Genomic DNA, 27,225 nt, shown 5'->3' on the forward strand with positions numbered 1-27,225 from the left:
AGATGTGGTTGGCCAAACGTTTACATTTCCAAACTCGCTTATTATTAAGAGAATAATACATAAATGTCATATTTACTACAGACTCACCCCATTTATTGCCTACTAATACTGGACAGGCAGCATGTCTTGTGCTATAGTCTCCTTCTCCACTGGCAAAAAGGTTATACCAGAATACTGCAGTACCCTGAAAAATAATCAAAGAAGAGCGTGAATATTAAAATGAATGTTTTCATTTTAATCAATGTTTTCAAACTAGTTTACAGATTATGAAAAATGATTCATTATTAGTGCATACCTGTCAATATCAAAAGTAACAATTTTTATATTATATTATTTTTATATTAATTTTAACAATTATTATCAAACAATTATATTAATTTAGTAAAATAAATATATCTTAGTGTAGGCTATATCTTTAGAGTTTTAGAATTCATTATCTTCTTGTCGATCCACCAGTTCACATTTACAACTGTGTGTTTTCTGCATAAAAATAAGGGTTGTTTTTGGCTTTGGTTTTGGCTTTGGTCTAAACAAAAAGCATAAGGGCTTATTGAAAAATGCAAATTCATTCTCTGCCAGCAGGTGGCGCTTTTCGACAGGAATATAGCCGTTTTCCTGGTAACCGCAGTAAACAAAGCAGTTTGCACCTGACTTTGAAAATTGCAGCGCTCATATTTAATCAATTAAATAGCCTTTTGAAGTGTAAGCTATTTCTCATTTTACATGTAAATATACATTTACATGTATATTCAGTTTTTTTTCACTGGAGCACCACCTGAGTCTTCTCCTCCCATTTCTACCAGTGATCATTGTTTCCTTCCCGCGGTACTACCTGCGCACATATCAATAGCATCACTGGGCTGTAGGTTGCCAAGTTGAGGGGACAAATGGGTTGAAATTTGTATGTGCTGACTGTGTGAGAAAGATGTGTTTCATACAAGATCTGGCAACTGGACAACCTTGAAATTTGTTGTCGTGATTATTCATATAATGAGGTTTGGCCCTCATTATATGAATTACGGAAGTTTTGCCGGAAGCGAATGTAGCATATAAAACATAAAATACGCCCAGTGGGATTTTTTTATAGAAAGATTAAAAATACGGGAGAAATACAGGAAAATATTTAAACGGGATGATAGCGGGATAGAATGGTAAAATACGGGAGAATCCCGGGAAAAACGGGAGGGTTGACAGGTAGGCTATGTGTTAGTGGTGTTTTCACCTTTTTAGGCCACACTGCTGCTCCAACATCTGGGAAGACTGTAGCGCCGCCTGCTGACACATCACTCATCTGCAACACATCAAAAGTAATGATAGTACAGTGTATGTATAATGCTGTATTACTTTTACATTTTATTGCAGGCATTTTAACAAACAAATTTAGTTGAAATCAGACACGTGATAAATCATGCTGAAGACCATAAAATGGTGAAAGTAATGATTGACAGTGTGTTCTATAGTGTGTGTGTGTGCATGTGAAGACAAGTTACTCACATAAAAGAGCCAAGTGGCAATTCTGTTTCCTGTTCCCAGTTCTTTAAAGGCATCTGGTTCATCTTTCTGTATGAATTTTTAAAAAAGCAGTGTGAAAAAATTAGTGCCCAGTGACAGCCCCACAACATTACTGCTCTAGAGGAGATCTGGATGGAGGAATGGGCCAAAATACCAGCAACCGTGTGTGAAAACCTTGTGAAGACTTACAGAAAACGTTTGACCTCTGTCATTGCCAACAAAGGGTATATTATAACAAAGTATTGAGATGAAATTTTGTTATTGACCAAATACTTATTTTCCACTATAATTTGCAAATAAATTCTTTAAAAATCCTACAATGTGATTTTCTGGATTTTTTTTCTCATTTTGTCTCTCATAGTTGAGGTATACCTATGATGAAAATTACAGGCCTCTCTCATCTTTTTAAGTGGGAGAACTTGCACAATTGGTGGCTGACTAAATACTTTTTTCCCCCACTGTATGCTTACACTACCGTTCAAAAGTTTGGAGTCTGAAATATTTTAAAATATTTTTGAAAAAAGGCTCTTATGCTCACGAAGGATGCATTTATTCAATCAAAAATACAGCAAAAACTGTAATATTGTGAAAGATTATTACGATTTAAAATAGCTATTTTCGATTACTATTTAAAATGTAATTTATTCCTGTGATGGCAAAGCTGAATTTTCAGTAGCCATTACTCTTCAGTGTCACATCTGACATGATCCTTCAGAAATCATTCTAATATGCTGATTTGGTGCTCAAGAAGCATTTCTTATGATTATCAGTGTTAAAAACAGTTCTGTGGAAATAGTGATACATTTCAGGATACTCTGATGTAAAGACAGTTAAAAAAACAGCATTGTTTTATAATAGCAATCTTTCATAACATTATAAATCAATTTAAGGTGTCCTTGCTGAATAAAAGTATTATTTTCGTTAAAAAAAAAAAACTTACTGACCAAACGTTTGAACGGTAAAGTATATAAACAATATAATAATGCTATGTTGATTTAAAGTGCTGTGTTTTTTTTATCTGTGAAAGGACAGGAACTCACTCTTCCAAAGTCAAAATGAGGCTCGTACTGACCACCAACTCCATAATTTGCAACCTTAGATGAAAAACATTGATTATGACAACCTTTTCAACAAAGCAATATTACAATGGCTGGATTCTTGTTACATGAATGTGCCACCAGACTAAAAGCATCTTATTGGATGATCATGTGAAAGCCCCTCTTACCTGCAGCTCTTCTGCGGTGTCCATTTCCAGGCCTGTTACATCCTCGATACGTTGGTTAATCTTTTCAATTGTAGAATGCTCATATTCATACAGCCAAGCACTAGAATGAGGAAAAGAGAGTGGAAGTTGAACAAAAAAGTTAAATGAATACAAAAGCAGTTAATATGCCATTACATATAATAAACAGACTACATGCCACAACATGCACATGAAAGATTTTCAGACGTTTTCACATCATGTTTATGGTGAAAAGATTTCTAATGTGGAATAAAATGATGTATTTTATTTAGCTATGAATGTGAAAATGTCTGATTGTGAAAATGGACAGACAAGTGAAACCGTGAAGAGTGGAAAAAGGGATTAAAAACAGAAGACAGCAGTGAGCAAAATGAGTTCACTCTCTCTTCACACTGAATATCAGAGTAAAAGGAAATTAGCAACATTAAACTCATTGAGGATTATGAATGAGTGTGATTGTATGTGTGTGAGAGAGAGAGAGAGAGAGAGAGAGAGAGAGAGAGAGAGGCCCCTCAGCTACTGCAAATCAAATAAAACATTCATCTTAACCATGTTTTCCCCAAACTGACACCTGCAACACTGATTAAATTAATTAATTAATTACATTTCATACACACTACTGTTCAAATGTTTGGGGTGAGTGAGATTTTTTTTTTAAAAAGTTTTTCAACAGTCATATTGTGAAACATTATTCCAATTTAAAATGCATGTTTTCTATTTTAATATATTTTATAATGTAATTTATTCCTGTGATGCAAAGCTTAATTACTCTAGACTTCAGTGTCACATGATCGATCAGAAATCATTATAATATGCTGATATGGTGATCAATAATTTATTTGAAACAGAAATCTTTTGTAACATAATAAATTTATTTACTGTCACTTTTGATTCATTTAATGTGTCCTTGATGAATAAACATACTCATTTTATTTTTTTTCAAAAGACTCTTAGTAACCCAAACTTTTGAACGGTAGTGTATATATCATTTATTTTAATATACGCATTCCCTCTACAGAGCGTTAGTGGTCTTAAACTCACAATCTGACACATTCATAGCTTTTGAATCCTCGAGTATTCCAGCGACTCCACCCAGTCTGCCCATGCTGAGACGTGTGTTCTCAAACACTCATAATAACTAGGATACGTTAAACCACTCTGGTGTGGGTGGAAATGTGAGTGAGACAACAGAACTATGTATAGCTCTATTAAAAAAGATATTTAAGTCCACAGACTCAAATGGCTTGTCATGTGGAAACTCAAGGCACTGTTCTGTACGTGTGCGTGCACAATTATTTATTTAACAATTCTCAAATATTTCAGATAGTCAAAATATTAAGGGCACTATAGTAGAAGAGAGACTCCAACAACTGTTGCCTGTGAAACTTTCTACGGCTAATTTATAGCCAAGTAAAGGTTGGATTTTTGGGCTTAATCCAGTATCAGAACACGTTGTGAATCTACATTTCAAAGGGGGCTCTCTAGAGATGATGATGATTTTGGATAGGATGGTTTGACCTTTTGATCCCTTACCTCTTGGAGACTCTGTAATGGGCAGTGGTCAGTTTTCCCGTATTGGGATCGTGCACAGTGGCTCGCTTTAGCTATTCACCATTACACAAAGCAAAGAGGAGAGAGAGAGCAAAGGTTGGAAGACGAGCAAGAACATACAAAAACATGGACAAAGGAAGTGCAAATAAAAAAAGGAAGACAAGAGAAAAGGAGAGAGAAAGAGAAAGGGAGAGAGGTCACTTTAGTGTCATTTTCTGAACTGAAGCCATGTAAAGAACAGGGACAGAACTGTACACCAGCAGCGATTAGGGCTGCACGATTATGACAAAAATCATAATTGTCGATTATTCCCTTGAAATTGTAATTGCGATTATCACGATTTACATTGAATGATGTTTATACCATTGTTTGATGCAACTGCATGCTGTATTTTTATATGAAAATAAACAAGCTGAAAACACTAACTGAAAAAAATGAGTGCATTTCTATAGTATTAATCCTCAAATGTCAACTATACATCGGATTGGTTTTTTTTATAAAAAAAGTACAAATATGAATAGTATTATAATGTTATACTAAAACTAAAATTAAAGCAATGGGAAAAACCCTTAAGATAACATGTAGAAAGAAAAAAATAAAAGCATCTTAAGCACGCAGAATAACATAAGTGGACTTTGAACATTTAATTGCCGCTTTGAACGATTACGTAATTGTGGCATCCATAATTGCAATCGCGAGTAGAAATGCGATTAATTGTGCAGCGCTAGCAACGACGCAAAAGTTTCAATAATTTTGACCCCTCCAGTCCAAGCCCTCCTCACAGACAACATGATGACTACTGCAAGAAAAAGTAACAAAGCAGAGCATTTCTTACTCTTTCTTTCTTTTATCCAGCACCATGTGACAAAAGACAGCAGAGCAGGGTGGACAACTCCTCAGCATGAACGCAATATCTAGTGTGTGTTAGTTAAAGTCTCAGCTAGCTCCTGTCAACACGATAAGACATTTTAGATTCTAGATTTCAGTATGCTATTAAAAAAACTTTTTTTAAAGAAAATAATAAAATATCAATTGTAATTATTTATAATTTAAACATATTATTTTTAGTTATCTAATGCAAATTTAAATAGCAATTAATTGAACAATTGTGATTTCGGATTTACTATGTTTTGCATCGTTTCTGCTAAGGAGTTCTCAGATTCTACGGGTCGGATAGGGCACGAGGGTTCGTTTTGTTGCCGGTGTTCTAGACTCGCACACTGATTGCCTTACCTCTTACTGATCCTGTACGGGGCGGTCTCAAGCACGCCCGTGATGGGATTGGATATAGTTGCCCTACGGAGCTGAGGAGCCAGATAAGAATTACACACAGGCTCCTGCACACCACTCCCAACCCTCAGTCATATTTACAAAAAACCTAAACCCTAAAACGGATTTTACGCTGTTGTTGCTCTCATATATAAGACACTGTTTGGAAAATTTATAATCAAACATGTATAATAAAATATATATTTGTAATTTATTGAAAATGTCATTATTTGTTTTATTTGTTTACATTTTTCTATTAAAAAAAAAACACACTCTGCAAACCACAGCATAACTTCAGAAAGCACCACTCACTCTGGGTTTTGCCAACTCCTTCACTGTCTTGATCTCACTGTCAGAGATGATGTCATGATAACGGACAATACGTGGGCGGTCCCATTCATCTTCCTGCTTTACCGGAGCCAAAAGCAACCACGGGTTACGGTTGTTGTCAAAGTAACGGCAAAACAGTCGGCTCTGTCTGCGGGGTGTCTGCAAATAAAGCAAGCAAAAGAATGAGAGAAAAATTTAAAATGTGTAAAAAAAATAAATAAAATAAAATAGCATAAATGTTTAAAATCTTCTGCTCACCAGTTTGACTCCCTCTCCTCGGCACAGCATTTCATATTTCTTCCTCTCTGGCAGAGGGTCTTTGGACCGTTTCCTCTGAGCGTCACGTTTGTCCAGCACTTTCTTTTCTCTTTTTTTATCTTCCTGTTCCTTCTTCTCGGCCTCTGCCTTTCTCTGCTTCTCCAGCTGGAACTCAAAGTACTTTAGGTTCCCATTGGCCCTCTGGTGATTCGGGTCTGAGATTCACACACACAAACAAGTTAGGAAAAACATATTTTAGTGCCATCAGTCATCATTTCCATGTCGTGTATGTTCAATGTTTCTACCGTTGTCCTTACTAACCCATATATGTAATTCCAATCATTCACTCATTCTAATTAAAGTTCTAATTAAAGTTACAGTCATCAACACCCCACGCAAGGTTATTTTCTATATAGGTAAAGGCACAGGTCCTATCTACTCAAAATAAACAAAAAATCTAAAAGATATATACAAAAATTCTGTCTGTTCCCTAAAAGCCAATAATAATTAAACTAAACAAAAAATAAGCATTAAAAAATAAAACTCATTTTAAATTAGTTTAAAATGCTACATTTTAAATACAATAGACATCACAGCATTACAATAATGTATAATATGAATTCATATTCATTGAATGATAATATTCATTTTAAGATTTTCTGAAGACTACATTTGCCCAGTGCTGTTATTGTTAACTATGAAAAATAATTTTCATTAAATAAATATGAAATAAAAAAAATAAATAAAATCAAATATAAATATTAAATGGAAAACTTAAAACTAAAAAATTAAAATAAGAACGCTGCCTTGGCAACGAACTGAAATAAAGAAGTTTAAGTACAAAAATTACTCAAATGAAAACGGAAATAAAATGAATGTAAAAAAACGAATTTAAAAAAAAATGGCAAAAGTACAAAAGTATTAAAACTAAAATCTTAATAAAAACAAAAAATATAAAATAAAAATATTTTATTATTTTAAACATTTTATGAAGTATATAAATAATATTAAATGAACAAATGTAATTAAATGATTAGTTAGATTTTTTTTACCCAGTTTCAGCATCCTCTTGGTGAGCTCCAGGGCTCGCTCTAGTTCCCCCTGCTGGTAGATGGCATAATTCAGGTAGTCCATGACTGTGACCTTTTCTATGGTGGATTCCTCGCCTTCATCCAGCTGTGTGAGGGCCTGAGCCATCCAGAGCTCTGTGTGATAGTAATCTGCCTCAGAATAAGCAATCTTCCCCAGCTCAAAGCAGTCGGCCACTGTCATCCGGCTCTTGTGCACAACACCTGAGGTCACACCAGTAAAAAGACACAAAAACAAATTGTCTCAATAATTAAATGTCATATATTGACCTGAGTTGTTCTAGGTATCATGAAACTAATATGATTATGATGTTATTTTTAAAGGGGTCATATGATGCGATTTCAAGTTTTCCTTTCTCTTTGGAGTGTTACAAGCTCTTGGTGCATAAAGATCTGTAAAGTTGCAAAGACTAAAGTCTCAAATCCAAAGAGATATTCTTTATAAAAGTTAAGCGTCAACCACGCCTACCTAAAACAGCTCGTTCTAACACGCCCCCACATATCTACGTCACGATGTGGGAAGATTTGCATAACGCCGCCCAAATGTTCACGCAAAGAAAGAAGGCATAACTTTTATTCTCACTGTAGTATTGTTGTTGCCGCCGCCGCCATGTCGTGAAGCGCTGTGCGTTTCGTTGTGAAAGCGAAACTACTTTGTTTGGCCTTCCAAAAGAGGACACGACAAGAAATCAGTGGTTAAGTTGTATTTACAACACTGTTCCAGAACAGTTCAAACCAAATATTCCGATGTGTCCAGCACATTTTATGGAGGACTGTTTCCTGATCCTGGTAGAGTAGACTACAATGCCGGCTGTTCTGACTCACAGACTGTAAGTAAATTTTTTTATATTGAAAGAATTTGCCACTGATGACTCGCAAACACGAGTTTTGAGCAGTGTAGAGTAGCGTTTGTAGTTTGTAATTTCTCCGATCACAAATGCAGACATGGTTTTATGTTTTTACGCAGCGCGATGCAACGCAACGTGTAAAAAGACAGTATAAATCATTATAATCCGTAATTATGTCCCCACTGGATGCAACAAATGCCTCGTTTATGGGTTTTAATGTTTTTGTCTCATCGCTCCGGCCGGGACACGGCATCACAGTATGGTAGGGGTGTAACATTTGGTGTCACACAGGGTGTCACACGCTTGAGGTATTCGGCCAATCAGAGCATACCTCGCTTTTCAGACCGATGAGCTTTGTAAAAATCGACACGTTTCAGAAAGGCGGGGCATTGAGGAGACACAATAATGTACAGTATGTGGGAAAAAATGTGTTTTTTTAACCTTAAACCGCATAAACACATTTTATTACACCAAATAATGTTCTTTTTAGCAACATCATATGACCCCTTTAAGATATCTATTTTTCTGCTGTCCCATAGGACAACCATTATACTACAACAAGGGTTAGTTTCATAAATAACCAACTATGCAGACATATTTGAAACACACATTACTTCCAGATCATAACTGGTCCTTTCATTTTTTCTTTTTTGAAATGGCACTAGTTTTATCACCATCTTATGGAAATGACAAAGAATCTTCAAAGAAATATATATGCAACGTATCACAGACACAGCATGATGCTTCTCATAGGGTTCACGCATACCGTGGTAACGCAATGCACTTGATGAAGATATGCACACTCTGGAATGCATAAACACACAGACATGTACAATTGCTCACCAGGCAAGTCTCCATTAGAGATGGTGTTGGCAGACAGCTGGTATGTGTCCTGTAATCTAAGCAAAGCTTTGGCTGCTCCTGTCTGGTCCTCTTCTGTTGGGAAAAACTGTCTCTGCATGGTTAGATTAGAGATAAACCCTACAAAAGAGAACAAACAGAGAAGAGAGGCTTGACATTGAGGATTACAAGATTACAGAAGATTAAGAGGTTTATAACACATACAGACAAATTTAAGCAAATAATGCAATTACTATTAGCAGTGGCCTGTATGAATATTGTACAGTACCATTTAAAGGTTTGGGGTCAATACGATTTTTTTGGCAGAAATTCACATTTTTATTCAGCAAGGACATTAAATTGATCAAAAGTGGCATTAAAGACATTTATAAATGTTATAAAACATTTAAATTTCAAATAAATGAATCTTAATTAAAAACTAATAATAGTTTCCACGAAAATATTAAGCAGCACGATTGTTTTCAACAATAAGAATTTGTTCTAAAGCTCTGAATCAGTATATTAAAATGAAATATCAATCATTATCAATTATCATTGTATTATCAATTACATCACTGTAATCTGAAAAATGTCGATGAAGACATTTCCATCACTATTTTAATTTGCAATAATACTAACCCTTTTCCTTGTACTTCTTGCAAAACATTAAACACAAATCGTACCAACCACAAACATTTAAAGGGTAGAGAATATCATAAAACATTGTTATTTCTGCTAAAAATTCAACCCGAATTATTACAGGAATTGTATATGTAACAGAAATTTCCTAGTCATGTGGAAAGGGACAACTGACGGATACAAAACAAATGAAACGGTCATTCTTTAGCAAATGAACAATAAGTCAAACACCAATACATGAATAGCTTCACATTATGTAACACTTGTGACAGTAAGAAATCAGTAGCTATATATAATGTTATATATATAAATAAATATCTTTTTAAAGAGATTTTAAAGAGCCCATCACTAATTACTATGTCAGACTTTGAATGTCACTAACCGTTGGTGGTGTCTTTCAGCACCAGGTTCTCCAGATCACCCCACTCACTGTTGAGTCTTTTCACCAGCTTGAAGGCATTGACCGGGTGCCCCAGGAATCCCTCAGGGTCCTGCGTGGCTGTGCTTGTCAGTGAGTCCAGTTTGTCTGCCCATCTGATGCAGGAAATTAAGCACAATATTCACCAGCTGTTTAGTTATTTTAGTTATTTAGTTATTTAGTTATTTGTGAATCTCAACTCCCCAAGCAGGCAGACATGTTAAACATGTGTGTTTACTCACTCTTTGACCTGCTCTAGTCTGTTCTCCTCCTGTCTGATGTATTCTTTCAGTGATGTCACCAGGTCCTTCTCTGTGTACAGTAGGTCTGTCATCTGACCTACAAGTCAAAAAGTGAAACTTCACAAATCTGAAACTCCTCAGACTTCCTCTAATCTACTAAACAAAGGTTGTCAGAAGACTAAATACTGTACAAAGCTTCAATGACAAATTTAACCCTGTCAGATGTGAACACATTTTTTCTGAAATTTGCTTGATATATATATCTTGCAAAAAAAAAACAATAGCTGCTACTTTTGAATGACCCTTGAGTCACAAGCACTTCCTGCAAGTTTCATATGTTGGGCAGGATGTATAGCCTAAGGAATGGATACAGAAAAAAAACAATGGAAGATCAACTCACCTATAGAAGTGAAGAAGTCATTGTGGGCGTACAGAGAATGGAAGAGGAAACTCAACAGGAACAAACACAAACCCATCCTGAAAGAAACAGAGACGGTCATACATCTAATACAATGCAATGCATAAGATCTTCCTGATGATGTCGTAAGAATGATTTTTTTCTGCCTTTTGAGGCGTTAACACAATCAGGTACTACAGCCAACTCTCAGAGCAAGGAAAATGCATTACTAAACCAACTAACACACTGAAAATACATTGAAAAATGTGGTTTTGGTTGCAATAACCCCCAGTGCACACCCATTTGGATACACATGGCCACAGAGTGGTCACTGCTGGATCAGAATTTTGGCACAAAGGTGGAATCCAGAGGGCAAACAAAGAGGGCAAACATCCTGACAAATTTACTGACGCACACTGAGAGATCCACACAAAGCTGTTACACACACATTCATAATCATCCCTTGTATTATTAGTTACAACTGTTGCATCTTAAATACATATCGAAGTTTAATATTTTGCAGATGTGACATGGTACGCAAAAAGCATCTGACACATGAGATATGCAAAAGTAATGCCCTTAAGGGCCAAAAATCAAAAACTCACAGGACCTGCTCTGCTGTGCTTGCTCATGTGCTCCGCAGGAGGAACCCGTCTGAATGAGCAGGCATCTTGTATGAACTACTCTTAATGCCACATGTCAGAATAAGATGAACGGTATAAATCATCATGAAGGATACAATGTAACACGTGAACTTGCATAAAGATCTACATTAAAATCTTAAATAAAATAACTGATTTTCAAAGTTAGCATCTAGCATTAGAACATCGTCAACTTTTTATCCTTCAAAGACATCAAGGGAAATCAAGTCAGAATTACTTCCAAGAAAAATCTCCTCTAAACCTGCATAAACCTAAATGTAATATATATATATATATATATATAGATAGATAGATAGATAGATAGATAGATAGATAGATAGATAGATAGATAGATAGATCTTAAACCTAATCTAAAGAAAAAACTTGATTTTAAATTCTGTATTGCCGTTAGCTAGCCACTTTTCTGATTTCAAAATTCAGTTCATTTCTTAAGGATACTGTTGATAATAAATTCTTTAGTTTTCCATTACCATGCTTTTAGACACCCTGTTACAGTCTTGCCCATATGTCTAGCATCCACTTATAGAAATATTTACTTAGGTTACAGCAGTGGTATATTAATTTCTTACAAATTACATACAGCAGTTGAAAAGGTCCTGCATAATTACAGGAAAGACCCTAGTGGAGTGCGTGAGCTCGTGAGGGTCCATCATGGATGCCGCCCGCAGTTCATTGGGTGCAGAGCCACAGAACTGCCACGTCTTCGCCCCGCCCCCTCCAAAACTCGAGATGAGTTATAACCGGACTGCAAACTCTTCTATGAGTTCACAGATAACAGATGCCAAAGGAAAAGATATGACAATCTTTGTAGCAGGACAAATGAGACTCCATCGCTTTTATTAAACACGGAACACTCTACTCACTGCATCAGTCAATCAGTGAAACACGCGCAGAGAAACAGTGTAACAACATTTTTGCAACATTAGGCTATTTCTCAAAATATAATGCTGCAAATAATGTAAAGTTCGTTTGCCTTATCCAAATTCGCTTTAGACCACATACATATTCTTCATAACAACTTGAAAAGTTTATCATAGGCTATATGAAAAATTAGATCCTAAGTCTGGCATCTCGCTTAATGAGCTTGAAACTTCTTTTTTCCTAATGACTGACTCATTGAACACTCAGATTTATCACTGTGACTATATTAGTGTGTACAGTAAAGAATGAGTGCAAGATAAACTCGTTCACGTGCACCACATTTTCTCAACTCTTTCAGGTTTCAGTTTTTAATATCAAAGGAAGGAATTATTTTTTGTATTGTTGGTATGATGTATCACATTACATTTGCTCTACCGATAAAAAGGTCATTGCAATAATAAATATTTTAAAAATGAACCAAAATTAAACAAACTAAACTTCCTGAGAGAGGTTGTAAAGTAAATATCCTCGTACCTTTCAGGCGGTCACTGCGCAGAGAATCAGTGAATCGATCCAGATGTCGCTCTAGTGCCGCTAATGAGGAGCACAGCATGGATGGAGAACTCTTCTGTGTTTACGATGCTTCTGGTGTGAAGCTGGGCTTTATCAGAGAGGTTGGACCGCTCTTCTCCTCGCAATCTGGCGGCGGGGGGTTCCGCTGCGCTACGTGCAGAGTGTCACACACTCTCCCAAACTCATGGAACCAGGTGGAATTTCGAACTGCGCATGCGCACAGTACAGTTCCTACATCTCATTCCATTGGGCTCATCCTTATGATGTGGTACTTGATACATCATACAGCTGTGTGTGAATTTGTTCTACAGTGTTTGCATACATATTTAGCAGTTTATACTCACACTGTATCTAATAAAAACATCCAACATATTGTTTTTTTTTTGTATAATCCATCAGGCATCCTTCATTAAAGAAAAAGTTCACCCAAACAACAATATTATGGATAGAGAACTCAGCTTGTGGATTAGTTACATTACTTGTGAATTGTGTTTTTATTTCTCATTCTGACAACACCTATTCACAGCAGAGGATCAAGTAAGCATGTGATGCAATGCTTTCTCCAAAGCTGTTTTGATGTAGAAATAAACTCATCTACATCTGTACATCTGGATGGGCTAAAGGTGAGTACATTTTCAGAAAATTGCCATTTTTGGGTAAACTGTTAAACCATGCCTTAATGTGTCAATCAATGTTGAATTGAATGTTATCTTGTGTATTTTGTAGCTGTTGCATAATGAATATAAACTGAAAAGAGAAGTCTCTGTTGTTGTTGTTGTTTTCTTCCTGATGGATTTTTTTTTTCTGTGCAAAAAAGAAGTGGAAGTTTCTTTCTCTCTTTCTTTTCTAACACTCTGCACTCTTAACACTCAAAATTCCCTGTTGATTCCTCTCATTTTGATTTATAACTATATATTATAAGTATACTTATAATATATAGTTATAAATCTAAATCAGACCTTAAATGAACCTTATATATAAGTTACTCCTGCTGGTTTCAATTCTGATTGCAACCTTTGCTTCCCAAATTAACACTGAGCTGTAAAAGAGGCAAACGTTTGTCACATAGCCTGAAGAATGTTTGTATGTTTATGAAACCATAGCACAATAGAGACACAGTGGCACGCATTTGTGTTATAAAGACAGTTTATTGCACTCTGTGCATTACTGATGTAAAAATATTGAGCATTTCAAAATAATTTAAAGAAAATATGCTCATTTACAAAATAAAAATAAACATTTTTTTAGCATGTTTTAGCACATGAGAGTTGTCTTCAATGTTTTTTTATTAGTTTTTTTTTTTTATCAATTATGATTTCTTGTAATACTCCTGTCATTGCAACACTAGCCAAACATCTGACTCTACTACTAAAATGAATTTGGCACATTCCTGTAAGACCAAACTTTTTCTTCTTCCCAGTCCTCAGTGTAAATCATTAAGGGCAGAAAAAGGTCAAACACTTCAGTCTGCAGCTGTGTATGTTCTGTGCCGTTTGTATTTTTACTTTATTGCCTTTTTTGGTCAATAGATCTCTCTCCTATATTGGAAGAATCTCAAAAACAAAACATTTATATTATTACAAACTAAACCTAAACTAGACACAAATACATTTTTTCACCTTTAATCCCTCAGGCCACCGCACATCCTAAAAGAAAAATAAAACGCAAAGATAATTTTTTTTTTTTAAATGTTGTAATTACCATTGACTGTTTTGTACCTGCTTAAACAGTAAAATCACATCAAAAACAATGACTTTTCAGATTTTTCCCCCCTTCATCCTACCTGAATGTTCATCTTGCTAGTTTTGAGCACATATGAAATATTAGAATGATATTTGTCTTTCTTTGGCTTATGATGTATTAAATGTATTCTCTAATATTTCCTAATACATTCTATTATTCTTTTTTTGTGGATAAGGCCATCCACAAACTTCCATTTGTGTTAGATTAATGGATGTTTGTGTTTAAGTCATCATATGACAAACAAAGTTTTTCTTCAGTCTGTCAAATTCTTATTATTAACCAAGATCAACACAACCAACTCTATAAGTCTGTGAAGAGGATTCCTTCATTTCATGTCACTGTATTTTCCTTCAGTATTTCTCAGAGACGGATGTCATCCAGTGAGGTGAGCCGTTGACCAAACAGCAGTTCCTCGTAGTCAGAGAGCTGCCGAAGAAACCCAGCATTCGGGGCAGCGCAAGCTCGTCTTTCCTTCAGCCAACGAAAAGCATGTAGCAAAGACCAACGGCGATGCTCCATCAGGAATCCCAATGTCAGCACCGAGCTACGACTCCGTCCAAGGCTGCAGTGCACCAACACCCGGCCGCCTGGTGCCCCCGGTGCCCCCCGCAAAGCCTCAGCAATGAACTGAGAAGCTTCTGGAAGGGCCTGCCGAAGATCCTGCTGTGCGTCATCACTAAGCCGTAGCCGAAGATAACATAAAACACTCGGGAAGGCATCTGAGATTTCAGCTGTGGCATTGACCACATGTGTGATGTGGAGGTTTTTGATGATACGGTAGTCATGTGCCTGCGAGGCAGAGCCCTGGTATAGCGCCCCCTCCAGGATTTCAGAGGGATAGATGGTGAGGGAGCGACGCTCTGACTCCAGTAGGACCATGCGAGGGGTGCACAGAAAGGGATAGAGAGAGTGAAAAGCAGAATAGCCCCCCTGGAGGATTACAGGGTCCATTCCCAAAGCACTCAGCTGGAAGAAACAGTGCTGGAGAGTAGGAGAGTCAGCGCGTGCCTCCTGACTGCCAACTAGAGCACAAAGCCACATACACAGCCATATTTATACATTATTATTTTAATATATTTATCATAATATTTGTACTTTATTGTATTTTTATTACATTATTTTAATATTATACATTATTTTAATATATTATTTGCATTGTTTTACACAAAGTTATTATTATTATTATTATTATTATTAAAGTCTAATAAAACTGCCCAATTAACATAATAGTAGTTAAATAATACATTTTATAAATCATAAGGTTATGTTATATATTTATCAATTAAAACAACAGTATTATTTATAAATATAATTGATCATCTTTTAGAAAATAACCATAACTTGTTGTTTAAATTATTATTATTATGCTCACAAAGTTACTTATAGTTAGAAAAGCAGACATAGTATCTTCTTTTTGATATTGTGGTCGAATATGTCTAATGTCTAGTTAGTAAGATGTCTATCATGTGCACTATCAAATACAAAGTGTTACCTATTAAACTTGTAATTTATTCAACATAATATAATTGTATTTAGAAATAATACTTTTTATATTAATTTATAAAGGTATAATGTCACATAACGTAAATAACACATTTAAACATAATAATATTAATATAGCTAAATAAAACATTTCAATAAATTATGAGGTTATGTTATACTTTAAGTATATTTATCAGTTAATATTAAGGTATTATTATGAATATAATGTATAACCTTAAATAATAAAAATAACTTTTTTATATGTGACCCTGGACCACAAAACCAGTCATATGTAGCATATTGTATGGGTCAAAATTATCGATTTTTCTTTTATGCCAAAAATCATTAGGATATTAAGTAAAGATCACATTCCATGAAGATATTTTGTAAATGTCCTACCGTAAATATATCTCAACCTCATTTTTGATTAGTAATATGCATTGCTTAGAACTTCATTTGACAACTTTAAAGGTGATTTTCTCAATATTTTGATTTTTTTGCAACCTCAGATTCCAGATTTTCAAATAGTTGTATCTCGGCCAAATATCCTATCCTAACCTAACAAACCAAACATCAATGAAAAGCTTATTTATTTGGCTTTCAGATGATGTATAAATCTCAATAAAAAAAAAATTTGACCCTTATGACTGGTTTTGTGGTCCAGGGTCACATATTATTATCAAACCTATTGGCATTTATTCAACATAATATAAAGTATATTCATTAATAATACATGTATGTTAATTTATAAATGTATAACATCATTTATAAAATGTATGATTTAGCTATATTATTATTATTAATCATTTTAATTAAGTTTTATTTTATTTATATTATAAAAATGTTATACCTGGACTTTGGCCTTCTTCAGCGTATAGCAGTATTATAGAAAACTCCTGCAGCTGAACACAGCTTATCAAACAGCCCAGTTCTGGATGCATCACCGTCACACTGGCACGGGCTGTGACCAGGTGACTCTGCTTATATCTGCACATGTATACACACACACAAGTTAGTTACCATTAAACTTATAAGTCAGAACCATTCATGATCCTTTCACTGAATATACATATGTATTTATTTATGTGTATCACTGTTACCTCTCTGCAGAGCGGCAGTCCAGTATCAGCATATAATAGGGATCATGCAGTGAAGGTTGGCCCGCTTCAGCATTCAGGAGGTTGTATACCTGCTGTGGGGTCACATAACCTCTTTCTATATTTGCTTTTTCTGGAAGTGCAGGAATCAGAAGCTCTTTCACACAAAAACACAAGGAAACACACACACACACAAAGTTATTTTAACATTTATCACAGACAGTTTCTACAGCAAATCTACGTTACTTTAAAAACGTAGGCATTTTTTTTATTTTTAGAAATTTATTTTTATTTATGATATATTATATGAGCCCATGTTTGATATTTCAACCAGTCTTTTATTAAAAAATGTATCTCATTGATCTCACACACACAAGCAGTGATTAATTTTGCAGCGTCTTTATTCTTTAGGTATGTTGTTGACCTACCTTCAGTGTTGTTCTGAGAGGATTCAATGAGGTTCATTTGAGAAAGTTTGACTGTTCCATTCATCTCCCTACAGGGGGCGCTGTTCTGAACCTGCAGAGAGCCCCGCGAGCCAGTGGAGCGAACCAAACGACATTTATCAGCTCTGCGAGGAGAGGGAGAAGGGGGGAGGGGAGAGAATTCTAGCAATTGATGCGTAAACACTCTATATTCTAGCTAATGTAATCAGCAGTTACACACAGATCCTATCAACCACCAGAGGACAAGTGGTGCACTTTAGAGGCACATCAGGTGAAGTATTGACATTTATTGTTTTCACAATTCCTTGTCAACGTCTGCTTTGTTATTTTGTGAACAAATAATACTATCAGAAAGAAAATAATAATAATGTTATTAGATCTACTCACCTGGACACCACAATGCCCATGGTTTTGGATGGGAGTCATTCGGGACCGAAGCTCTCTCTCTCTCTCTCTCTTCTATGGGCCAAAAGGTAAGAGAGAGAATGCAACCATCCTGATACACACACTCAAACCAACACCATGCAAAATACACACTGCCTACAGCGTTCCTCTGCTCCAATACATCCAAAATCTACCAAAAGAACTGGAATGTACGTAGAATTTGACATCCTTGTGGTTGTTAAATCGTTCTCCGCATGTCACTGTGTAAAAAACAACTGCTTTTTTGTTTTTTCCCTTCAATTCTACTCTTTCCCTCCCTCTTTGTCAGGTCCTTATTTTAGTGGGTTGCCGGGGTAATGCGGGACTGTGAAGTGCTCTACATGAGCAGGGGGTGAGCTGGCCATGACAGGTCAGAGTGTCACACGCAGACACTTCTGAATGAAAGTCAAATAACAAAATGCATATATATTTTTTATATAATACAAATAGTTTATTTATCATGCACCCTAATCAAACCCAACCTGTATACTGCTATTTTTTTATGGGGAATATATTCTACCGCACTACCGGAATACACTATTGGAATAATTATGATTTTTAGTAATATTTAAAAAAAAAATAATAATAATAATTGTGAAGTTTTCATCCCCAAGGCTGCATTTATTTGATCAAAAATGTAGTGAAAACAGTACAATTTTAGAATATTATAACAATTTGTTTTCTATTTTAATATATTTTAAAATATTAATTCAAAGATAAAATGCAATTCCTGTGATGGCAAAGCTGAATTTAAGCAGCAGAAAACCGTTTCAACATTGATTATAATGAGCACCATTATTAATATTTAAACACTAATATTAATTGATAATAATTGAGCACTAAATCATAAATGACATTTTTTAAATAGTGAACAGTTCCTTTTAAATTGTAATAATATTTTACTGTTTTTTTATCAAATAAATGTAGCCTTGGTGAGCATTAGATGTTTCTTTACAAAAACATTACAATTCTTAATTATCCCAAACTTCTAATGGGTAGTGTATATGCTAGCTAAAAAAACACACACAGCCCAAATAGAATGAACAAAAGGGGCGTTTCTAGAATATTTGGAATGACATAAGGGTGAGTAAATAATGACTTTAGGGGGGAACGTCCTTTCATTTATTGACCCACCGTCACTGCGCCATTCCACATTACTATGATGTCACCATATCGGTATGTTCTTACTGATATTTGACCTGATTAATAAGTGCTGCGTTGCCATGGTGATATTGCATTGACTGTCTGTTCTATGATTCTCACCCACCTGTCATGGATATAATGTGCTTGTTTGCCCTCAGTACATTTCTCCATTTATTCTGTGGATCCAGCTGCTAGCCACAAAAATACTCTCATGTGTGCACACACATATTCAGACAGAAATGTTTGTCTTATTATTATCAATTAATCATGGACCTAATGGATGTCTTATTTACACTGTCTATGTTGTAATGCATTCATTTGATCTAATTGGAAGCCATATTCATTTTCAAGCATAACATAAAATGACCGTAACAGCGTCCTGTGAATGATGGTTAAGGTGAGTCACTCAAGTTTAATCACTCTTAGTATGAAGGTAGGACAGCACATCCAAATGAAATTGGTCGCTTTCTGTCTGCTGAGATGCCTTTATCGACCTTAATAAAAATCTCCTTTATACACAAATGCTGTCTGTGTAGTCAATTTATACAGTGAATACACAGTCGAAATGAATGGTGCCATTTTGTCATAATGTGTACTAGAACAAATTGTGTTGAATATATGGTTTGTATACATTCGTTGTAATTATTAATTACATTACTATATATGAACGTATTGCTTTTATGTACATAGCTGACCATATCTTTTTTTCTATACATTTGTGCATTGTGTAGTTGGCGTTACAAATGTTTGGTTATCAAAGCAATAAAGTTTATAGGTGGGGGGCGGGTGACTGTCATATACAGATGGCACAGATGGAACATTTTTGGCTGACAAATATGCCCTTCTTCTGTCTGTTTTAAAGATACCACTTCATTATATATCCAATAAAGAAACGTGAAGTTAATCATCTTAAGTAAATAACAGCATGAGTAAAACTATTAAAATAGGAGGTTCCACAGTATTTTTTATGTAGCCTGTATTCTACTACTTCTCAATATATTTTACTACGCCTAAAACACTTAATGTGTGTGTGTGGTGCACAACAATATAAATGCGTCGGCGGTAAGAACATATTTACCGAGCAACGTGATGAGCTTTCATGCTGCAAGGTGACTCATTCAATTATTAACTCCGCTTGTCCTCTGTCCTGAGTCTGTCTCAGGTACAGATATATGCTCTCAAAGCACTCGAACGAGAGGTAACGGAAGGACTAAATCCAGGAGAAACACAGATTTGACCGGCCCCAGACAAACGGGTGAAAGAAAACCTCTCGTCGACGGAAGTTAGTTCAAATAATTCTTCTTTTTTTCCTCTCAGAGTGAGATAAGATCAAAGTCCACTTCTGCTTGGTCCCTCATGACAGAGACTGAACAGGTTTTTTTCAGTCAATCCGTGGCGAAAATACATAACGGAAAAACAAGATCTCTTGACGACCAAGAGATGTGAGTTTGTCTATATTATCGTTATTTTTCTTTTCTGTACGTTGTACTGTATGTTTTATTATTTATTTTGGTATTTTATTAATTTATTTAGATACATTTAATTAAATTATCAAATTGGCTATTTTTTTAGGAGGCTAATTTTATTATAATCTGACAATTAAAATGTTAAATTCTATTATTCTATTTTTCATGTTTTCTGTAAAAAGTTAAAACGTTTACAAAAATGTTGGACTTTGTGTTTTACGTACAATACTAATTTGAATTACAGGACAAGACAAGATATATGGCAACGTTTTTTGTGTTAATGGCTGAAATGAAGATTACATTGGGCAAAAATAATGGTCAGTGATAGCCTATATGCTGCTGTTGATTTATTTATAAAAGTTTTCTAGTGATGGTGACATTTTTTTGGATTTTTTTGATATCTTGTGTTTGTGTGCAGGTAGCTTGACGTCTGTCCTCCAAACCCTGATGCTGTAAAGAGGTCAAAATTAATAATAATATTCCACTCCACCGGTCCTGGGGTGGGTGGACCGCTAGTATGGACCCCTGGCAAAATCTGGTGTCCAGATGGTAAGAACATTTAATGAGCACAAAGCCTGGTTAAAATGTGTGAATGTGAATACTTGTTTGTTAATGTGCTGTGCATAGTAGCCATAAAATATCTCTCTATCATCGATGCTTGTGAGATTATACCATACTGCTTCAGTATCTTTAATGTGATATTCTTAGATTTAGGGGTAAAAATGTCTATTAAGGCTTAATCAATTTACTGTCTGTTCATGTATGTTTCAGTTCGGCATGGTGGCAGATGCATACACCACATGCTCTGAGAGCTTGTGTGTATGAAGTGTGTAAACCTCTGGTGCCATTTCTGCTGTGCATCGCGGCCCTGGTGGCTGTGATTGTGTATGCTCTGGCAGATAATCTACACAGTTTTGTAAGCCGGATCTTCATTCCCCAGTATCACTATCCTTATGTGGTGCCACTTGCATTCATACAGGTACTTTGCCCACACAGCTTCATCTTTATCAGTTATTTATCAGTTATGATCTTGAACATGCAGATTTTAAAGTTGCCTTACATAACTAATGATCAGAGGATTTTTCTGGCTTTCTAATCCCCTTCGGGGTCAGTGCAGAAAGCTCCGGCCAGTTTAAAATAAAAAAAATATGAATCTTTTCAAATTAAAAATAATTTATAAAATTATTATTAATTAAAGTTAAAAAGGGTTATTATAGTTAACTAAAACCAATAAAACTGGAATAAATAAAGTTTTTTTTTCAGCTAGTTGCCTAGAAAAGATGTATAATTTTAACTGAAAACTTGATATACTAAAATAACTATAACTGAAACTGAAAAAAATTATATAGATAGACATATTAAAAAATACTAAACATGACAAAAACACAACAACATTTCTGAAACTTTAACCGAATTAAAATGAAAATATTATGATTCAGAATATTAATAAAAATGATGATGCCCAAATGATGCTATAAATAAAATCTCAATAAAATAAAGTTTCAAAGCATCTGATTGAATTAAATTGAAAAGATTCGTTTTTTAGGCAAAGTTTAAAAAGCTCTCAGTTATTCAAAGACATTTTGCAGTATGTCTAAGCTGCTGTTTCATACAATGAAAGTTAAAGGGAAACTCTAATATGTTCAGAAAAGTGGCATGAATGTACTCCTTACAACTTGTTTGCTACATTCCAAGTTTTCTAAAATCACACTGTAGATTTCTTTCAGCCAAGCTGTTATTCAGTGGAAAACTTTCCATTCAAACATGAGATGTCAAGGTGTTTTATGCCAGGATTATGTCAAGTGGACCATTATTTAAAGTCCTACACAAGTAATTTGCATATAAACCATATCATCATCAGCGTTACATATCTCTCAGTGTGTACATAGATTATTTGTAGGGTGTAAAGCACAAGACTGGGCAGATCTCTGATGAATCATTAGGTGTGTCACATGTGATCATTTGACTAGTGCTTTAAACTGGTGGAGTCCTTTTACTGTTTGTGTTTGAATGTTATGGCTGGGCTATATGTTTAAAATGCAGACGGGATGTCAGCTGCTGACAGATGGAAGATTTTAGATTAAAATGTATATATATCAGTGGGGTCAAAGTCTGAGAATACTAGTAAAACTATCAGTTTAATAAAAGTACAGAACGTCTTAGCATTTAGGTCATCCCTCTTTTGCTTTAATTACAGTAGCATGTGAGCTGCATGAGCTCCACAAGCATAATTTGACATGATCCAAAGAGCATCTTGAGCTTGTGACCATCTCTACAAAGAGTCACATGATCAGTGTCACAAATTGTTTGACTACTGACCTAGAAACAGCACAGAATCTTACTCATTTTGCATTATAAAGATTCATCATTTCAAAATCTTAATACTTTATTTTCAATCCCAGATTTTCAATCCAATCTCAGATGTTTGGATCCTGCTCTACTGTATATATAAGAGAAAATGTAGATTTATTATGCTGTAATTGTTTAACAGTTTTAAAAAAGTTCACTTGCACAGTTCAGTAGGATTGCAGTGTGACAAATATTCAGTGTATTAAATGTGGTCTTAAAACTGCATGTATACTAATTCTAAAAATGGTAAAATGTTGTTTAAAGTAGTGTGATACAGCTGTTACTGCTTAAATGTCATGTTATCATTTGTTATGTTTATCTATGCTCTGAAAGTAGTTTTCTTAGGTACACAATGAAAAGTCAGCGGTATATGACTCTGGGCATTTATGGCACTGTGTATCACGTTTTAATCTCCAGTGTGTTTTAGGCTTGTTAAACTTCCTCTTGCTTTTGCTTCCTTCCCTTCAGGTGTTTCTAAATCTCCTGGCACTGCTAGCTTTGCACGGCGTGGGTCTGATCCACCTGAAGCCTTTTTCACTGAGGCTGGGCGAGCGTTTGTTTGTGCCGGCGGTCTGTGGGAGCATGCAGTGCATTCTGGCCATATGGGCTGAAGCCTGTTCCCACTCTGGCCTGTACCCGCTAATCGCCCGCTTCCTCCCAATGGTCAGTCTGAGCTTGGGTCACCTGTTTGCACTGAGTATGCCAGGCTCCATCCATGTCTCCTCCCTTTTGACTGTGCTCACTGTCGCCTCGGTTACAGTCACAGGTACACTGTTCACTTTTAATTTGATGTGTTACTTATCATTCTTTGCAACAGTCGGGTTCCAGAAGTAAAAAATTCATTCATTTTCTCCATAGGGAATTTTTTTTAATCATAGCATATAAACCTTTAAAGGCCGAGCTGTTGTGAGCTCCTAAGTTGTTATCCAGCTTACGTTCTCAGAAATTTGGCTGATGTTTTTGCAATGTTCTCTCAAAGTAATGAACATTATTTCAGTATCATTAATAGAAGGTTTGTTAAAAGTTGTCTGGTCTTTAAGAATATTCTCAATATGTCAGCACAAAAACATTATACAACATTCATGAATCATAGTTTCTGAAATGATTTAGTTAAATGTTAATCTAACATTTTTTAAATGTTACTACTCAATTCACTACGTTCAGAGAACACTCAAAAGTAACGGTCCAATAATGTTTGCAAAATTATCAAAATTAATATTTCCTTAACATTCATAAAACCTTGATAAAACTCAACGTTCTGAAAATTCAAAGAACATAATTGTAGTTTAACAGCTGAATTCATGATGAACTACATTACCCATGATGCAGTGCAGAAAATTCCACCAATCAGAGTTGCGGCCAGAAAATTTCATCCAATGAGCGTGCTATGAATGCCCTTTTTTATGAAGCACCACAAATGACATAATTGTTTCGGTCTCCCTACAGTCGAAACAACAGTACAAACACTGTAAATAAATTATTTTATTTTTCACCGTTCTTTTAAAGGGGTCATATGATGTTGCTAAAAAGAACATTATTTTGTGTATTTGGTGTAATGAAATGTGTTTATGTGGTTTAAGGTAAAAAAAAACCCATTATTTTCCACATATTGTACATTATTGTTTCTCCTCTATGCCCCGCCTTTTTGAAACGCGTCGATTTTTACAAAGCTCATCGGTCTGAAAAGCGAGGTGTACTCTGATTGGCCAGCTATCCAGTGCGTTGTGATTGGCCGAATACCTCAACCATGTGACGGAAATGTTACGACCCTTACCATATTGTGATGCATTGCGACGATACAAAAACATTAAAACCCATTATAAACGAGGCATTTGTTGCATCCAGTGGGGACATAATTACGGATTATAATGACTTATACTCTCTTTTTACGCGTTGCACTGCGCCGCGTAAACATAAAACCATGTCTGCATTTGTGATTGGAGAAATGACAAACTACAAACGCTACTCTACACTGCTCAAAACTCGTGTTTGAATCATCAGTGGCAAATTCTTTCAATATAAAAAACTTACTTACAGTCTGTGAGTCAGAACAGCCGGCATTGTAGTCTACTCTACCAGGATCAGGAAACAGTCCTCTATAAAATGTGCTGCACACATCTGAATATTTGGGTTGAACTGTTCTGGAACAGTGTTGTAAATACAACTTAACCACTGATTTCTAGTTGTGTCCTCTTTTGGAAGGCCAAACAAAGTAGTTTCTCTTTCACAACGAAACACAGCATCACACACGGCGGGCTAGAGTGAGCGAAGGCCGAAGGCCTAGAGTGAGCAGAGGCCAGCGGCTAGAGTGAGCAGCGGCGGACGGGCTTGCGGCAACCACATGTGACGACCCCAGGCTGAACTCCGCTTCGTCCACGTCCACGTCCTCTTCTGGAAGGCTAAACAAAGTAGTTTCGCTTTAACAACGAAACACACAGCGACGGCAGCAACAATACTACAGCGAGAATAAAAGTTACGCCTTCTTTCTTTGCGTGAACATTTAGGTGGCGTTATGCAAATCTTCCCACATTGTGACGTAGACATGTGAAGGCGTGTTAGTACGAGCCGTTTTAGGTAGGTGTGGTTGACTCAACTTTTATAAAGAATATCTCTTTGGATTTGAGACTTTAGTCTTTGCAACTTTACAGATCTTCTTTATGCACCAAGAGCTTGAACACTCCAAAGAGAAAGGAAAAATTGAAATCGCATCATATGACCCCTTTAATTAAATTATATCACCTGCAATGGTTCCTGGGATTGTAGTTCTTTCCCTCACTAAAGCTGTCAAAGTCACTAAAGTACACAGTCTTGAACCTTTGTCATTCTGTATGAATACTTGAATACTATTTTGCTTCAAATATATTGATTCACATTGTTGCTGGTTGGTTTTGTTTATAGCTTATAATGCTTTACCAAAGACTTTTTTAAAATCCCTATGGGGAAAATCAATGAAAAAAAAATACAACGGAAACAACAGTGCTAAAAATGCCCTCTGTTGTGAAATTTACTAGCAATTTCTGAGTGAAAATTGTTTTTACATCAGGTTTTTTTTTCAGTGCATGATAGCTTAAAATATCTGTGAAGAGGAATATGCCATTTTTTAAAGTCATTCATCGCATTTAAATTCTCTTTTCAGGATGTAAAGGACTTCATGCGATAGAGCCGCTGGAGTACATCTACTCTCCCCTTAACCTTGTCCTTCACAGCGTCTCTCTTGCCTGGCTAGCCAAAATCTCCCAGACAGAGCAAGGCCATGCCTCAACCTTTGACCTTTACTACACTCTGACAGTGACACGTACCCTCTTGTTAGGGTTCCTGTGTGTTTTGCACCCTGATGGACCAAAGGCACTGATGTATGGCAACTGGCACAGTCTGCTGTTTCTGGGATACATGCTTGGGATGTTACTGCTGGGTGCTGTGCAGCTTCTCTTTGTGGATGTAACAGCACTGTATTTTTCTGCTCTCCCAGCAGCCATGCTGCATGCGACCAGAGGGCTGGTTCTGCCCCTGTTCAGTCTGCTATAGGACATACGGACCAATCAGAGTGTAGATCATTCTGAAGAGGAACCGTTTATGTAGAGCAGGGGTGGGCAAACTTGGCCCTTCCAGGCCACTTTCCTTCAGAGGTTAGCTCCAACCCTAATCAAACACACCTGAACCAGCTAATAATTGTCTTCAAGACTACTAGAAGGCTACAGCCAGGTGAGTTTTATCAGGGTTGGATCAAATCTCTGCAGGAAAGTGGCCTGGAAGGGCCAAGTTTGCCCATCACTGATGTAGAGTAACCAATCAAATACATGATTGATGATAACAGTATTAAAACCAAATTTATAGGCATGACAACCATGTTAAGATGATTATAATGAATTAATATGGTAATGCTACCAGTTAGCACTGATGTGCGACTCCTTTCTTCTCTTGCACTGAAACTACGACACAACTATTGACTACTCATGAAGGAGCTGATACTTAAGTTCTGGAATTAAATTATTAAAGGTAAAATACAGGTCTCTCAGACCAGCTTTTTTGTACAGGCAATATTATTATTTTTATGTCTCAGCTGGAAGTTCTGAGAAAGAAAAAAAATTGTTTTATTATATTTTTTTGCATAAAGAAAATTAAGCCTTTTTTAGGACCTTTAGGGTTTGCATTGCAATGTAATTTTCATGATAGTTTCATAAATAAACCACAGTTTTATAGTGCAAAATCCTCATTCTAATTACTGCAATGCAAAAATGAAGTTATGGTTGTAGCCTATTGGTTGTACTAAACTTATGCCTTTATTTTAAAAAAGTCATGAAAATGACAAACATCCAGATGCATTACAGTAAAAAGAATGGACAAT

At 35.7% G+C, this 27,225-nt stretch overlaps 3 protein-coding genes and 1 long non-coding RNA gene across 7 annotated transcripts in view; 2 read left to right on the forward strand and 2 right to left on the reverse strand.

Annotated features, from left to right (window-relative positions):
* p4ha1b (prolyl 4-hydroxylase, alpha polypeptide I b) overlaps positions 1–12,945 on the reverse strand; it is a 15,090-nt gene extending 2,145 nt beyond the window's left edge. Inside the window, exons 1-14 of the mRNA XM_016269721.1 lie at positions 12,693–12,945; positions 10,639–10,715; positions 10,239–10,335; positions 9,961–10,112; positions 8,943–9,080; positions 7,216–7,455; positions 6,164–6,378; positions 5,888–6,064; positions 5,540–5,610; positions 2,738–2,837; positions 2,553–2,606; positions 1,495–1,560; positions 1,223–1,291; positions 88–184 (exon numbers count right to left, since the gene is read on the reverse strand). Coding sequence (XP_016125207.1) covers positions 88–184; positions 1,223–1,291; positions 1,495–1,560; positions 2,553–2,606; positions 2,738–2,837; positions 5,540–5,610; positions 5,888–6,064; positions 6,164–6,378; positions 7,216–7,455; positions 8,943–9,080; positions 9,961–10,112; positions 10,239–10,335; positions 10,639–10,714 — 1,552 coding nt within the window. The 5' untranslated portion in view covers position 10,715; positions 12,693–12,945. The remainder of the gene's footprint in view (positions 1–87; positions 185–1,222; positions 1,292–1,494; positions 1,561–2,552; positions 2,607–2,737; positions 2,838–5,539; positions 5,611–5,887; positions 6,065–6,163; positions 6,379–7,215; positions 7,456–8,942; positions 9,081–9,960; positions 10,113–10,238; positions 10,336–10,638; positions 10,716–12,692) is intronic.
* A 1,889-nt stretch (positions 12,946–14,834) lies between these two features.
* Positions 14,835–17,599, reverse strand: LOC107583634 (probable rhodanese domain-containing dual specificity protein phosphatase). The gene is made up of 4 exons (XM_016269921.1): positions 17,482–17,599; positions 17,057–17,210; positions 16,807–16,943; positions 14,835–15,496 (listed from the first exon to the last, which is right to left on the reverse strand). The coding sequence occupies exons 1-4, from the start codon at positions 17,543–17,545 to the stop codon at positions 14,835–14,837; spliced, it is 1,017 nt and encodes a 338-aa protein (XP_016125407.1). The 5' UTR covers positions 17,546–17,599.
* Positions 17,600–17,667: 68 nt separating this feature from the next.
* LOC107583687 (uncharacterized) lies at positions 17,668–18,273 on the forward strand. Its single transcript, XR_001609058.1, has 3 exons — positions 17,668–17,770; positions 17,877–17,972; positions 18,212–18,273. It is a non-coding gene; the product is annotated as an uncharacterized lncRNA (long non-coding RNA).
* Positions 18,274–20,143: 1,870 nt separating this feature from the next.
* On the forward strand, positions 20,144–26,524 carry LOC107583504 (uncharacterized). Of its 4 annotated transcripts, none has more exons than XM_016269726.1 (6): positions 20,144–20,507; positions 20,776–20,848; positions 20,950–21,080; positions 21,303–21,510; positions 23,349–23,646; positions 26,017–26,524. In XM_016269726.1, exons 3-6 carry the CDS (start codon positions 21,049–21,051, stop codon positions 26,403–26,405), a joined length of 927 nt encoding a protein of 308 aa, XP_016125212.1. In that variant the 5' UTR covers positions 20,144–20,507; positions 20,776–20,848; positions 20,950–21,048; the 3' UTR covers positions 26,406–26,524. The 4 variants fall into 4 exon arrangements, with proteins under 4 accessions (XP_016125212.1, XP_016125214.1, XP_016125213.1 ...); XM_016269728.1 differs by having other exon boundaries at positions 20,144–20,347; XM_016269727.1 differs by lacking the exon at positions 20,776–20,848.
* The last annotated feature ends 701 nt before the right edge of the window (positions 26,525–27,225 follow it).

The sequence above is a fragment of the Sinocyclocheilus grahami genome, unplaced genomic scaffold (genome assembly GCF_001515645.1).
Source record: "Sinocyclocheilus grahami isolate Dianchi unplaced genomic scaffold, SAMN03320097.WGS_v1.1 scaffold54.1, whole genome shotgun sequence".
NCBI lineage: Eukaryota > Metazoa > Chordata > Actinopteri > Cypriniformes > Cyprinidae > Sinocyclocheilus > Sinocyclocheilus grahami.

Bases quoted from the DNA above. Each gene is read 5' to 3' on its own strand.
- LOC107583504 (XM_016269726.1), top strand. From the start codon at position 21,049: ATGGACCCCTGGCAAAATCTGGTGTCCAGATG. The intron at 21,081-21,302 runs GTAAGAACATTT...TGTATGTTTCAG, and splicing joins CAAAATCTGGTGTCCAGATG to TTCGGCATGGTGGCAGATGC. The intron at 23,647-26,016 runs GTACACTGTTCA...TTCTCTTTTCAG, and splicing joins CGCCTCGGTTACAGTCACAG to GATGTAAAGGACTTCATGCG.
- LOC107583634 (XM_016269921.1), bottom strand. From the start codon at position 17,545: ATGAATGGAACAGTCAAACTTTCTCAAATGAACCTCATTGAATCCTCT. The intron at 17,211-17,481 runs GTAGGTCAACAA...TTTGTGTGAAAG, and splicing joins CTCTCAGAACAACACTGAAG to AGCTTCTGATTCCTGCACTT. The intron at 16,944-17,056 runs GTAACAGTGATA...ATACATGTGCAG, and splicing joins GACTGCCGCTCTGCAGAGAG to ATATAAGCAGAGTCACCTGG.